General features: G+C 36.4%; 1 protein-coding gene across 2 annotated transcripts in view; it reads left to right on the top strand.

The window, feature by feature from the left end:
* The window catches only part of OLA1 (Obg like ATPase 1), a 103,606-nt gene that overhangs the window by 51,147 nt on the left and 37,002 nt on the right, over positions 1-15,457 (top strand). For both annotated transcript variants that reach the window (XM_037397312.1, XM_037397313.1), the window contains 2 exons: positions 11,267-11,347; positions 11,615-11,712. In XM_037397312.1, coding sequence (XP_037253209.1) covers positions 11,267-11,347; positions 11,615-11,712 — 179 coding nt within the window. The remainder of the gene's footprint in view (positions 1-11,266; positions 11,348-11,614; positions 11,713-15,457) is intronic.

Here is a 15,457-nt window from a genome sequence, read left to right as displayed (position 1 = left end):
AAGCAATTTAAATTAATTAAAGAAAACTTTAAAATCTGTATTATTTAATGTCGTGACCCAGCTTCAGTTTCTCATCCTTCTCTTTGTCTCTTCCTTCAGTTTCTTAACTGTTACTTCATCTGTAGTTCACCTGTCAAAATGACTTTGTCATAGTGTGTTTGTAACTTGCTGTGATTCCTTGGGGTTTTTTTATCCTTTCTTTTTGAAGGAAGGTACAGAAAACACCAGATTCTTGAAGTTGTGTTGCTCTGCCAGTTCTGTTCTCAGTAACAGCTGTTACACTTGACCAGTCTCAGCTGAGTTTGTCAGCAACAATAGAGGTTTCAAAGGCATTAAATTCCTTTGTCTCACGGAAAGGGATGGCTGAACAGAGTGGAGAGGCACAAATTAATGTTCCCCTTGAGACAAAGGCTGCACGAAGGAACTACAGTCACTAGGGAATCTCTTCAGGGAAGTGCTGTGGGGCACGTCTGTGAGTCCAGCTGATATTGGACCTTCTTGCTTGTCTTCCTTTGTGACTTGTATGCTTGAATTGTAACATAGACAGTAGACCTTTAGTAAATGGACTTTTTAAATGGTAAAAGCCTGAGGAAGCTTTGCCTGATTGCTTTTCCTGGTAAATCAATCCTTATGTCTAGTTGCACAGTTTCTACAAGCAATTTGTGTAGTTGTAATATTGTAACGAATTCTTGGGCTTTTCTAGCCGCTAGATGGGTTTATTTAGATGTTCAGCTGGAAGGTTGTGAGGCACTGCTGTATGGTTTGCTTTGCCAGTTTTCCTTTAACGTTTTGTGTTGCAGAAAAGGCCTGTGGTTGTGTTTATGTAATATACTCTGTGATTAGCTGTGTGGTAAACAATTTATTGGTCTGGAAGAGAAACCGTATGGCACTGGTGAAAAAAAACCAGTTAAAGATTATGCCTCTCTAAAGCAGTAACCAAATGTTAGGAGTGTATTTTGGCTGTGTTGTGGTTTAACCCTGGCTGGTAACTAAGTACTACACAGCCACTTGCTCACTCCCTGCTCACCCAGAGGGACGTGAAGGAGAATCGGAAAGGAATATAAAACTTGAGGGTTGAGATAAGAGCGATTCAATTAGTAAAGCAAAAGCCACACATGCAAGTAAAGCACAACAAGGAATTTGTTCTCTGCTTCCCATGGGCAGGCAGGCGTTCAGCCATCCCCAGGAAAGCTGGGCTCCATCATGCGTAACAGTAACACTGGATGGCCCCCACTTCCTCCTTCTTCCCCCAGCTTATATACTGAGCATGACGTCCCATGGTATGGAATGTCCCTTTGGTGAGTTGGAGTCAGCTGTCCTGGCAGTGTCCCCTCCCAATTTCCTATGCCCCAATAGCTTTCTTGCTGGCAGGGCCCAAGAAGCTGAAGTGTCCTTGGCTGAGTATACCCAGCAACAACCAAAACCATCACCGTGCTACTGGCATTGTTCTCACACCAAATTCAAAGCACAGTGCTGCCCGGCTACTAAGAAGAAAATTAACTCTGTCCCAGCTGAAACCAGGACAGGCTGTACTTCCTGAATCTGTTGCATTTTGCAGTTAGAGACAGTATAGACTGGAATTTATACTTTTTTTCCAAACAGGTTGTCTTGGAAAAAAAAAAAGGGGGAGGGCAAGAGGAGGGAGGGGCTGGGAGAGAACCCAGAATTTGCCTCTTTACCAGTGGGATACATAATCGCAGAATGGTCAGGGTTGGAAGGGACCTCTGGGGGTCATCATAATGCTAATATTCTGTTCTTTGCCATAGCAGAGGTGTGCAACAAACATCTCTTGTCTGTGCTCTGAGTGTTCCCAGTCATTTTCCCTTTGGGGAAAACTAGGAGGTTACAAGGGAAAAAAATGTGGTATTTGTAGGGATTTTGGGTTTTGTTTTTGTTTCGTTTTTAAGACACAATGTTAAAATCTTAGTGTTTCTCTTTTTCATTGTTTTCCCTTTCTCATCCTTTTGGGAGTCATTTAAGGTAAAGACATTTGAGACTTTCTTAGGAGTTTTAACTGGTTGAGAATTATGAAAATTCTGTCATTCATTCAGATAAAGATATTGCAAGCTTTCTTACCTGTATTGCTTTCAGACCTTTCACTGGCTTGCTTTCCCCTGCTGAACAAAAACATCTAGCACTTGAATTGCATTTTTTTGTTTCTTCGTACTTTTTTTGAGAGCACTTTGAGATCCGTTGAGGAAGAGCACTATATAAGGTTAGGGAAAGAAGAAGGTGAGGAAAGAAAAGAAATAATATTGATCTTAGTCAAGTATGTTTTTCCTTTGGTAGTTGGCTGAATATAATGAATAGCCTTAATATGAAAGCTAAGGAAAAGTTACTGATTTCAGAGGGGTTGTAATCACCATGTGACCTGTGTAAACTTACTGTTGCCATCAAAGGGGATTTCACTGTGTATTTCATGGAACATAATTGAAAGTAGAAGTCATTTTTATTTATAAATATGAATTGTCATCTTTAGAGGATTCTCTATATCACTAAGCCTCCACAACTGTAACTTGATAGCCTGAAATCTCCAAAAGGTTTAGGAGAAGAGAAGAAAATGATTGGTCTGCGTCAGTCAACAGTTCTTAAATCTGAGATTTGTATTTGATTGCCCACCTTCTCACACCTGTGTTCTAACATGTTAATTGCAATTTTTCCTTCCTGTAAGCCCACATTGCATTCAATTGGTAAGTTCACCTTTGTGTAGTGACCTGGCTTTGCAGTTGAATACGGTGTTAACTGTTTGTCCTGTCTCTCAGAGAATTGATTTCCCAGTCCCCTGTCAGCAGAAATAAAATAGCCAACTGCTCTTAAGGATCCATCAATGAAATAATTTTCAAGTTCTACTTAAAAATCAATGACACAATATGGTTCAATCCAAGATGAGCAACATGTAATGTTGACATAGGCTTGGAAGAGCTTCCTTTACATGTGTGATTTTTGTCTGTTTTGCAAGTGTTCTCACTGCCTTCCTAGAAATGACTGTCTGCTTTTACCTAAGGGTATTATTCTTTCAGACTCAGTATACCTTTAAATATTATTTTGGCTATAACCTTCTAAAGAGATATTATAGAATAAAAATACCCCTGCTATTTGCATGTATTAAACCAGTGCAAATATAATTTCAGAAAGTAATCAGAGTAATTTTGATTTTATATTTTAAATCTGCCTGGTGCTGGTATCTGCAGAGACATGAGAAAGATGCTGAGTTAAACTTTATTATTAGCTTATTATTCATCTGTCATTTTGGCTAGCAATAGATTTCAAAGTAGAAGTAAAATATGCATAAATTTTTAGATGAGAATGTACATATTTTAAAATTTGTTTTAAAGATACATATTTCTTAATCTATGTGTTTTTCAGTCCTGGAGACAGAAGTCTTCAAATTAATATAATATAATATAATATAGTTAAGTGAACATTATTGCAGAATTCTTTTCTAGTATCCTTCCCGTGTGATTCAGTTCTAGTCCTTAGAGGTTGACCCTCTGCAGCAAATAGCTATTCCTTAAGCCCTTTGTTAGTGCACCGAATCTTGAATTCCAGCACAGAATAAATCTTAGTGATAATGGTATTGTGATTTATATATCTGAACACAAGAATATTATTTATAGTTGAGTTCGCGCAGATTATTGATGTTAGTGATATAAAGACAAAATCTTTGGGTCAGCTTCAATGTCCGCAGTGTTTGAGCTTCAATTGAAGACTGGAAGGTCATCATTTGCAGTAGGTCAGGATCAATGTTCACTGCATTTGAACTTATAGTTTTCAGCTGAAAGGGGTGCTTTTACAAGTCCTGTGAGAGATCTAAATTCCATTGTTAAAATCCATCAAATTTACAGTAAGACTAGTTTTTCAGCTCAAAATTTTGTAAGAGCAAAAGTAATTGCAATTATGAAAAGAAAGTTTAAAGGCTCCTTTTTAATGTAATGGTACCAGAACCATCTAGTGCATTTATAACTTACATGAAAGGCATCAAGCTTTGTTTTGTTCCTGCCATGGGCGATGTACTAAAAATGGATACAGTGACCATAGGTATAGAGTCTTAAGTATCTGTTGGCATTTATGTACTCTGAAGAAAAAACCAAAATCTTCCTAATGATGTTTTAAATAACTTTAATCCCTTCCTTCTTCCTCCCTTCCATTTAACATTTTGCTGCTGTCCTAATGATGCAGTAACTGTTTGAAAGATTCTTTTTGTTCATTTAAAATTACTGATAATGGTGTAGGAAATACTTGGCAAACAGCAGAAAGCTGGTGGATTCAGGTTCTTCTCATTACCAATATATACGAGGTGAAAACGGTGAAAATCTTTTCTTCCTGCAATATTCTGATGAATGGGATGGTGCTGAGCAGAATGCACTGACCTCGTGCTGCAAGTGCTTGCCAGAGTTCTCACGGATGGATGAACTCTTATTTCCTCTAACTGATGATGTCAGTTGGGAATTTTCACCTTTCTTTTGTTCCAAGTTGAAGATAAATATAGCAATGAATTGTTTGGGTCTGTGTCCTCCCCCTTCCCCCCGGTTTCTTTGGTCTCCTTTCGTGAGGAGAGTTTGAGAAGCCAGTTTGTTCCACTGGCGATTGGAGAAAAGCAGCAGTGTACATGTATGCTGTTGACATACTTTCTGCCCTTGGCTGTTATAATTAGTAACTTAAATGTTAAATCATAGGGAATGGAGAAAATATTTATATTCTTAATGCATATAATTATGCCTAAAATCTTTAGTGGACCATTTACTATGTTTAATGTGGTATTTAGAGGAAATTAAAGTTCATTCTGGAGAACATTTTGAATGTAACAGGAAAATATTCATGGCAGATGTTTGTGAATTAATCAGTAGTAAAGCCTGACTTAAAAGTACATAATGTGTAAATATACATTTGGATTTCTTTTGGTATTGTCAGTAGACAAAGAGAAGTCAATGCTTACATACTTTCTGTCAAGGCTGATCTTTCCTATGTAGATTTGAACAGTGGCTTAAAGTGATTACTTTTGTAAATAACATCTCTGGGTATGTCTAGATCCAAGCCATGGTGTAATTTTTAAATACTACATACATACACCACAATAACTCCATATATGAATAGTTCTAGTCTGAAAAAGACAACTTCTTCAGTTGGCTTTTATTCACATCTAAAACAAATGCATTCACACTTGGGTATATTTGGAAATGTGTGGGTAGACTAATGCAGTAAGAAAAGTTTAGAGGAACTCTGCAGAAGATGTTTCATTTTACTTTTCAGTGCAATTTCCCTGTTCTGAGTTTTTGAACTGCCAGAAATCATTTGTAGATAGACTGCTTTTTGTATTCTTGCCTGCTTTTTTCTTTGAGAAGCTACAAGTGGCTATATAATTGTGTGTAATGCCTTAGAACCCACAAAGATGACCGACACAGGAGAATTTGGGGATTATTGATGCTTGTAGGATGTTTTGGGTGAAAGTACTTGCTGTGGCTCATAAACATTATTGGCATCTAGCTCTGAGTAAATCTTGTATCATGTGCAGCTTGTACTGGCTCTGTTAGCAGGTATTGAGTAGAAGAAAAGATAATACACTTGTCCTAAATCCATTACTACTTCCATTGTATTTTTATTAAAGTCAGTGAGCAAGGGAATTGTAAGAGATTAGACATTGTTTTGTACCACAGAGGAGTTCATTGTGACTCCAGTTGATGCAGTACCTGACTTGTTCTCTTTCTTGCACCCAGCTGCTACAGCTTATTTAAGCACTTTAACAGAATTGAAAAACATGATATAACTTTTTTTTCCTCAAAACGGCAAGATTTGTCTTAAATGTCCTTTAAAAATACCATGGTTTCTAACCATTGTTTTCACAATAAAGTCTTACTTTGTCACTTCAGCCTCGCTCTTTTGAATTGCCAGAAAACTTCCAGGAAAAGCAGAGTGCTGAGGCTATGCTAAATAGAACTGGAAAAGATTTCCAAGGAAAGCTGTGAACGGAAGGACTGTGGGCATGGTGCAGACCGTACACCTTGCATTAACAGGGAAATAAGTGCGCACACAGTGAATTGTTTTTGGTGCAGCACAGCTTAACTAGTTATGAGCACTCTTTACCTCAAATAGCATAGTTCTCTATCAGTATCTGAAAAACCATCAGAGCTATATTGAAGGCTAGGTGGAATACTAATTATTCCCTAATTTGATCTCTTGCATATTCCAGTTTAATCCTCAAAATTGTGGTTAAAGCGGAATGTATCTCCCAGAGGAAAACCCCTAATGTTTAAATATTTTCTAGCTAGAGAGAAATTACTGTAACTTGCATAAGCTGCGCCAGGGATTAATTATCTTTACTGTTTAGCAGTAAGATGCAGCTTTAGTCTGTATTTGTCAAGCATCAACTTTCAGCCATTTGATTCTGTATGCTATTGTGAAAAACCCTGTACCATGTGAGGTTTTTTTATTAGATACATATATGTGAAATGCAATGAGAATAAAAGAGTAAGATTTAAGCACTTTAAAAACCATATTTTGCTCCAGATTTTCATTATTTTGACAGAGATAAATGTAGCATTACTCACATTGGCCATTAGTCTATTTATATATACAAAGATTATGTTAGTCTTTTAGTTACAGTACAGTTCATTTGCTTGTGACCCTCAAAGTCTTCTGTCATTCTTGCAAGGAGGGGAAGTCCCCTACATGGTAAATACTGTATCCCCCCTCCATTATCCCCCACCCAGCAAGTGTATGAATTTGAATTTATTGTTTTGAAAAACATTGTTTGCTTTCACTAAATCTGTCTAGCAGTTCTGGTCACTACACACATGATTTATGTTGTTAGTAATTTACTATTCTCAGAATCCGTGTCATTAATGTGCTCTTTTTTTAGGCTGTTGATGAAAGATGATAACTAGTGAAATGCAAGTAATTTGTTTGGAGTGCCACTGGAAACACAGCCATTGGATTGTCTATTTGCAGTTACATTCTGAGACCTACTGGTTAGGTGGTGTTGACTCCATTTAGCGTGTGCAGTGTTTGTTGAATTAAATACCTTGTGCCACTGAACCAGATTCCTTAGGGAGCTCTGACTATATTAATTATCCAATACTGCCTTTGTTATTGATGTGCTATGCTGTTGGACTTCTGTGAAAATGAGAGGAGCTAACTAAGAGCTGCGGGTAATGTTTTAGATACCTCTTAGAGCTTTTCTGAGAAGCAGAGCAGTGAAAATGATAGAATTCTGGACAATTGGAACATTTTAATAAAAAGTATTTAGCTGCTTTTGAAGTGTTTATGGGGGCTTGTCAATTATTACATCTTGCAAGTTTTGAAGGGAATGATTGAGGTGCAGAGAAACACTCTATACTTGCCAGAAACTTCTCCCTTGGGGTGGGGGGGAGCCAGCCTACTCTACCACAGTTACTCCCTGTAGTAGCAAAGACTTTTGCACTGCCTGCAGGATCACGGAGAATTCACTTGCACTTTGAAGTGTGAAGTGATAATCCTTACAACTGCTTACTTCTTTATTAAATTTGCGGAAGTTAATTACGTGCCCTGCTAATTTACAACAAAAAAATCACAATTCTCTGATGCCAAGTAGGCAAGTGAGTTTTCCAAGCTTTAGTTTAGTCCCTCATGCTGTAAGAAGAATTTGGCATTGGCACACATTATTACTATCATCCATCCAGAGAGTTTATTAATGTATGCACATTTTTCTACACAGTAGTGTCTCATGAGCATGTCATGATAAATCTCCTAAATGCGATTTAAATGTATTCCTTTATAGTGTTTTATACTGTTGGGACTTACCGTTAAAAGTCCTGCTTAGCATTTGTGGGTTGACTACTTGCCACCTTTGGAAAACGAGAGCAGGACATAAATTAAAATAAAGGTATTGCATATGGCTAAATATACTAAGTATTCACATGCACTAAATACGTTGCCAAGGATATAGTCAGAAATTAACTGATGTTTAAAACAGCAGTATTTGATATTCATGAAGTTTGCTGTATTTCATATGCCTTGACAACTGTAAGTAAATTGGATTTTGGAGGGGGTTTTGGTGGCTTTTTAAATGGTGCTTGCTGTAATGTTGCTAGCTTAAAAACAGAACAGGAATACCCCTTTCATCAAACAAGGAGAAGTGGATCATTCTGCAGGTGACAGATTGACCTGGAAGTGTGCAACTGGGGAGGCCAGATCTAATGAAGTAAAGTGGATCATTGCTCTGTATTTTGTTATTAAGCATCTCTCAGTTAACTCGAAGAGTGATTAAATGTGTTTAAATGACTGTTACAGTGATAGTGAAGATAAAAAGGTCAGTTCATACTCTTTCACCAGGCCTAAACAGAAGTGATTAATAAAACTAAAAACAGTGCTACATGAGAGATAACATAAAAACGTGCTTTTTGTGTGTGTACTTAGAGTATTGGGGCAGCTGAGTGTAAAAGAAATATGCAGAAATAGTTGCTTTTCTTCATATTGTCATTAGTATAATTTCTTTTGAGGGGGTCATATTAAATCTCATTTAAATGGGACAACATCTTGATGCAGGGGAGTAGGAGTTCATCTATCTTTTTGTTTGTTTTTGTTTCTGGACTGTCTGCCTTACATTCTGTGTGCTGTGTCTGCCCAGATAGTCCTTCAGAGAAATTCTTTGTCTTACTGCCTCACCAGCTTCAGGTATAATTGCTGTATTTGCTTGTAAGTTTCCATCCTTCTTTCTAAAGAAAGTTTTCCAATACTTTGCCAGCTTCTCTGTAAAACCAAAATAAAATTGCAAGTATACAGCTGTCAGTTCTCGCCAGCATGTTCAGCTGTTGGTCAGCCTTCCCTGCGGAAGTTAGCCACGTAATTACTCTTTTAGAACAACAGTTGCAAACAGCATCATCAGGTGCCTAAATGAGAACTCTGAAAAATTAGGTCTGTGCCGAAACGAGTTTAGGTGTGTCACTGTAGGTAGCAGATGAATGTGGAAGAGAAGTTCTGATTGGCAACTATGTGCTTAGATGGGCTTTAGAAAGAACAGAGTTTATTTGCTGTGTTGATACTTGAAATTTTCTGGAGGTTCTGCATTATGTAGCTACCCTTACAGTGTGATTAAAAAACATTTCATTGCTGCTTAAGCCTAAAAGATTGGCTTTGATAACTTGTGCTATAATGTTTTCTCTGTCAGGTTTTTATCGACTCCAATTTATATGCAATAACACATTGCTGTTAGGGGGAACTGTCATGTCAAAAGCCATGTGGGAGGTGCCTATGGAATTATTTTAAACCCCCAAATAGTGTGTAATCGGAATTCCTTCACTGCTGAACAGGAATCTTGGGAGTTTGTGTTGATTTTTAAATATCTATTTAAACAAAAGCTGAGGATAAAGATCTTAAATGAAAAGTACCTATTGGTAGAATTGCTTCCCTTATCTTGTTTATACTGTTTAATTAAAAAATAAAAAGCACATGGGGTTAAAGATAAGATGGTACCACTGTTTTCTTCTTTATGTGTAATCTTGTTGCATGTCTCTACATAAGCTGTTCTGGCCACTCATCATAGTAACCAGCTGGGCCATTTCACCTGCTGGAGCCATTAAAGAGGACTCTCTCCCCCTAGATTAATCCCCTCCGACATTAGTTTTTTGCTCTGACAACTGGAGCAGGCATTCAGAATTTGCAGGTGGCCAGTGTGACGCACATAATTGCCTACAATTTTAGGCAATGAATAAAAATGGTCTACATTACTTGTCAAAGGTTGTATATGCAGTGCCAAGTGAGATCTATGGGAAGCCTTTTAGGGTTTAAAGAACAGTTAATAGCAAAGCTGCACAGTGCTTTTTTAATCATAATGCATTTGTAATATAGCACTTTGATCTTCTCCTTGTAGGAAATGGTGTTATATTAGCCACTTTTAAACATTTATGAGTGAAATTCAGTTAGAGGAGAGTAAAAGTGATTATTCTTAGGCAGAACATGTTAGATTTCATTAAAAGTTTTAGCTTGCCCCTTCCTTGTTAAAATCTGTGGGGAGTCCTGTACCTGGAGGGTTTCAAATCAGGATCTGAAGATTTAGAAGAGCTTTTTCTTTTTTTTTTTTTTTTTTTTCTTCACTAAAGCAACTGCAAGACTAGAAAAGGCTGTAGTAAATACTGATGTTATTTATGGTTGTTTATAAATGTACTTCAACTGCATAGCATTAAGAGCAAAAAATGTTGTGTGCTTGACGGTTTACAGAATGTTTCCTTGTATTTTAAAGATCTTAATTCTCAGTGGTGTCAATTATAGCCTAAAAATGCATTATTTAAAGCATGATGATAAATTATCTACAACAAAAAATAGGCGACTCTAAAATGTACTACTCCTAGAAGAGCAGAGTTTGACCTTTCAGACCCAAGAGCCTTTTATTAACACCTGCCTGTAAGGAGAACCGTGCCACACGCAGCTTTCGGATTCACGACCACAAAACTGATGAGGAAAGGCTTGAAGGGTTCAGTTTGTGTCACTTGCTGTTTGCCGTTTCCATTTCACAGATGATTAATCTTTCTGTGAAGAAAGGCCAGAGAAACAAAGCACATTGGGCTCTTCCTGCAGTTACTCCTTCTGAATGCACACTAGCTTGCTAACTAAAAGGCCTTTAGATTTCCTGCCGAGAGAGATGTTCTGAAAGTGAATGCAGCTGGTTGGAGGTCACCAGTGCAAGGCTCTTGCCATTGTGTAATGGAGGCTTTGGCAGGTTTCATTTTGGGGGGGAGGGAGAAGGTGTTGGCGAAAAATTAATGTGGAATAAAAAGGGCTTTGGCCATTTGAATTAATTTCTTGAAGGGTGGATCATCAATAATAGGCTCAATTTCTTTTGCTCACAATTTAAAAAAAAAAAAGATATTTGCTGTGTTTTTTCCCACCCATTCCCTTTTCTTAATGGCATGTTTATATTGTACGTGGTCTCTCCTGCTGGATGCTGAAATGTTGTGTCTTACTGAGTTTGAAAAGCAATCTAAAATGTGCTGATCTTAAGATATATTTTATGAGCTCTGCTAATTTTCATGGTGGCAAGAGATGATACTTGAGTATTGTGTATTTAACTTCCTAATTACGGGATTTGCTTTGTTTTGATAATCAGTATTGCTCCTTAGTGACTTTTAAGGAAGCAATTTCTTTTTCTGGGAGAGTAAAAATTTTTTTAAAAAAGGTATTATATAATTTTTGTTTGTATGTTTTGAATCTTAATATATACATGCCTTGTTCATGGAAGAGAATGATCTGATATCCAGCTGAGTTTTTGACTTTGTTTTTTCCTGATCTTGTGTAGGACGTAATGTGCAAAATCAAGACATGGGTAATAGATGAAAAGAAAGCTGTCCGCTTCTATCATGATTGGAATGATAAAGAGGTAGGCTATAAATTATTATCCCATGAATTGACTCCTAATTTTGCTACCTGTTACTGTCTTTTTTTAAAGGTGTTTTTTTGTAAGATTTCATATTCATACTGTATTGAATGTTAAATTTATCAGCTAATTCTGTGTTTATCAGTGATCTATATATTACACTTTAATTCTGTTGCCTTCTCAGACATGCCATTAGGAGAATGGTCATAGAATTAACTCAAGTTGGTATAACTTGTTTTTAAAATTCTCCTCCTGTATTTTCATTTCTAGATTGATGTTTTGAACAAACATTTGTTTTTTACTTCAAAACCGATGATCTACTTGGTTAACCTCTCTGAAAAAGACTACATTAGAAAGAAAAACAAGTGGTAAGTGTTTTCAGGTTAAATATCTAGATTTATGTTTCTATTTCACATTTTTCAGTGGTGAATAATTCCTTGTGCATTAAGATCACCAAGGATATTAGTTAAAGTAGAAACAAAAACTAATGTTGCACTTTGTTACTTGTTATGCCCGCATTGATACGCTGCTTGAGTGCAATACATATGGCGAAAGCCTGAATGAAACTGCAGAACAGAAAAGACTGTGCTTTCCTTCCTTACATTTTTACATGAATCCATTAACTGTGAACAAAATAGATTTGATTTAGAAGCACTGATTTAAATAAACATATATTTTATCATGTTACATAATGCTGATTGAACAAGATCTTTTTCATTCCAAAGGAATGAATTGAATGCCAGAGGGCTAAAGCTATGCGAGTTGCACGGAAATCTTTCAAACTGTGACAGAATTGCACATTTTAACACTACTTTTCTGTTTGCAGTTGGGTGCCTGGCTTCCTCGCTGCTGCTTGCCCTATGCTTATGGTTTACAGGCCTGTTTTGATGGGTTTTAATGCCATGAACAGCACAGGTTTTAGTCAAGTATTCCTGACATCAATATTACGACTTAAGTGCATGATGGTTACAAAATCAATCTATCAGGCATTCAATGAACTGGATTAAGATCCAGTCCTAACATGGCAGACATATGGTGGGAATCCGCTGTTGAGAAGTACAGCTTTTAGCATGTCATTGGAAGCTCTAGATGGGGTAAATATTTGGTTTGAGGAGGAGGCAACAGATTAAGTAGTGTATGATGAAGAAAAGTTTATAGCAGTATATTTAGTTTAAAAAAAACACAAACCACCAAACAACAAACCTTTTCTCAGTATTCAGATCTTTAAACACTGTACTTGTGAGATACTTTGAAAATTTATAAATGTATGTTTGTGAACAAATACACACATGTAACTCAACCAAACAAATCAAAAGTATCTAAAGCGGAATATCTGAATTCTCCTAAAGTACACCCTCTGTTTCTCCCTGTACTTCATTAAGTACTTAGATGCACATGGTTTCAATTTTCCATTAAAAATTCTCATTTCCATATGATATCAAAGAGTGAGAAGGCTTTAAACTGAAAAATAAACATTCATAGACTGGAAGCCAAAACAATAATTAATGTCAGATGGTTAACTCCAATAAATCATTAGAATAAATTCTGTGAAATTACAGCAGCTAAAACTGTCCTTTTGATAGTCCAAGACATTTTGTGTTAATGTTAAAGAATAAAATTTAACCTGTTTAATAGCAAACCCTCTTGGCCAAAAACACAGACTTTGGAATAAACTTGATAACCGGTGTAATAATGTAAGCTTTTCATGTTTGCCAGATTTTATGACTGTGAATTAATTTGTTCCTTCTTTGAATGTTTTTTTGGGTATGACAATTTAAATATTAAAAGTGATTCTACCCAAGGAAGTCTTTAAAATCAGGATAGTAGTATTTGCTATGCTATTGTCAGGTGATTATTTCTTTTAAGTACAAATGTTTGGGTTTCCTGAGGTTTGCTATAACCTTATAGTATAGGCATAGAAGTTTGTGAAAATGGATGAGTTGGTTGCCCTGTCCAAAAAAGGATCCTCGCACCTGTATGATTACAGGTAGAGCTCACTGGCTCTAATTGTACAGTAAATACCATTTCCCAGACCCTAATGGTAGGCAGACTATTTAGGAGACGCCAGTCTGTGATTTAGCTGTCGCCAGTCACCCCATGTTTTTTGTGAGACTAGTTGTGATGATGACATAGTTAAACCCAATTGAAAGCAAATCTTTGTATAAATTGCAATTTTTAATTTGTAAAAAATCAGATGTTTGAGTTGAGGAGTCATATAATGAAATGGTTTAACTGTTTCTATTACTATTAATGATTTAGTTTTTAAAAACTATATCCAGATCTCATGGATGTGAGTGTAATTGTAGCTGAAAGATCAAAGCCTGGGTAGCTGAGTGATGTTCCAGAAGAGAATTTACCACATAGCCATTTTCAGTACAGTTTCTGCCTCCTGCTGTTCCTATTTTCCCTCAAGCTAGCCATTGACTACCCCCTGTGCATCCCTGCTCGTAAAAAATGATTGAGGAAGTATTTGTCATGTATTTATGAGTGGGAAACATTGTGTGATAGGGAAAGGCATCTAGTAGAACCAGAAAGATTGCCATTTTCTTTCATTCAGACACTCTGCCACAGCTTTAAATCCTCTGTTTATGCGACATAGCTTTTATATTTAAGAGCAGAATAAATGTTTTCTATGAAGGATGCTAACGGTAGGCTTTTGTCATTTATGTAGTGTAAACAGATGTAAATGATTAGAATATATTTTACTGTTAGATGCCACTTACTTTGTAATTTTTTTGTTATTATTTTGAGGGGTAGAGGTTCATATTTGAAATGCAAGCCACATTTAGACTAGTCGTTCAACTTGAAAAAGTTTATTTCTGAGCTTAATTCATAATAATACTGTAACAAAAGTAAGGTTAATGCAGGAAACGCTCAGCAGTAAAATGTTTTCATAAGACTTTTGCAACTATAAAAGTGTTTAAAACAGCAAAGGAGTGGAGAGGCTTTTTGATTGTGGGTAGAGAGGAAAACTAAAATTGTCTTTGTTTTACTGGGTCACTCTTTCAGAATTAATGAACATTTTAATTGTTAGTTAAAACACACTTACATTTAAGTGCTAACATGTTATTTTTCAATCCAAGAAAAGAAGAAAACACTGTGAAAGATAGGACTATTGTGTGTTTGAGTAGGTGTATTGACCTTTTGAAAGATGTAAAAACTGGAATGGCTCCAAGCAGTTACTTGCTGGTTTTAACAATGTTGAATTAGTCATTCAGCTGATTTATGATTAAGACCTAGCCCCTGAAGAGAAGCTGACATGGCAGCTGTGCTAGTCGCACTTGTGTTATGATCAGATGACAGTAATCATGATGCTGTATGGGGGAATCCACTGCAACCATTCTTACTCTACATATTGCTGTTCTCTAAATGAATACTTAAGCCCTTCTTTTAATAATTCCTAATGGTTTTTACATGGCTGTAGTACCTTAACATGGTATACATGTATTCAAGTTTTATCGTGAAAGTATTCTAAATAAGCCTAATAATTTTCTGTTAAAACTGCTTTCTGAGTCCCAGGATGTCACATAAATCCAGGACACGAGATTTATCAGCCCTTCACCTAATTAAAGGTTTACATTTTAGTCTTGCTAAAGAGGATGCATTTAGCGGGTCATAATATGGATTCCAATTATGAAATATATTGAGCTAATTAATGAGCAGATGTAGTGGACTATGTTTATCATATTGTACAGTTCAGTATTTTGGACTTAACTCTTTGCAGTGAGCACCAGGAATACTCATGTGTCAAAGCTGCGTAGACTGATCTTTTGACTTGACTTCTCAGGTCTAAACCAAGTGATTTTTCATCCTGTGCATAGACTAATTTAAGGAGTTGATTACGCTGCTGACAATTCTGTTATCTATAGCATCATAACTAAGTCATCTGAGACTTGATAGGGATATTTGAACATTTTCTCTAATATAATCCAGACTTGTTGAGCGTCCAAATGTGTGTTAATGTTATTTTCAAGGGGCTGTCTCTCAAAATGTTATGGTAGACAAAAATGTTAACAAAAATAAGTTGGGTGTTCCTGGATAGGATACCTCTCTTGACTGATCTTACTCCTGTGTATTTAGAAAGGTGGCATATATGCCATAAAAATAACCTTT

This window comes from Falco rusticolus, chromosome 8, assembly GCF_015220075.1.
Source record: "Falco rusticolus isolate bFalRus1 chromosome 8, bFalRus1.pri, whole genome shotgun sequence".
NCBI classification, from domain to species: domain Eukaryota; kingdom Metazoa; phylum Chordata; class Aves; order Falconiformes; family Falconidae; genus Falco; species Falco rusticolus.
The sequence above is the reverse complement of the archived record's forward strand: the minus strand, read 5'-3'. Positions and strand labels throughout refer to the sequence as shown.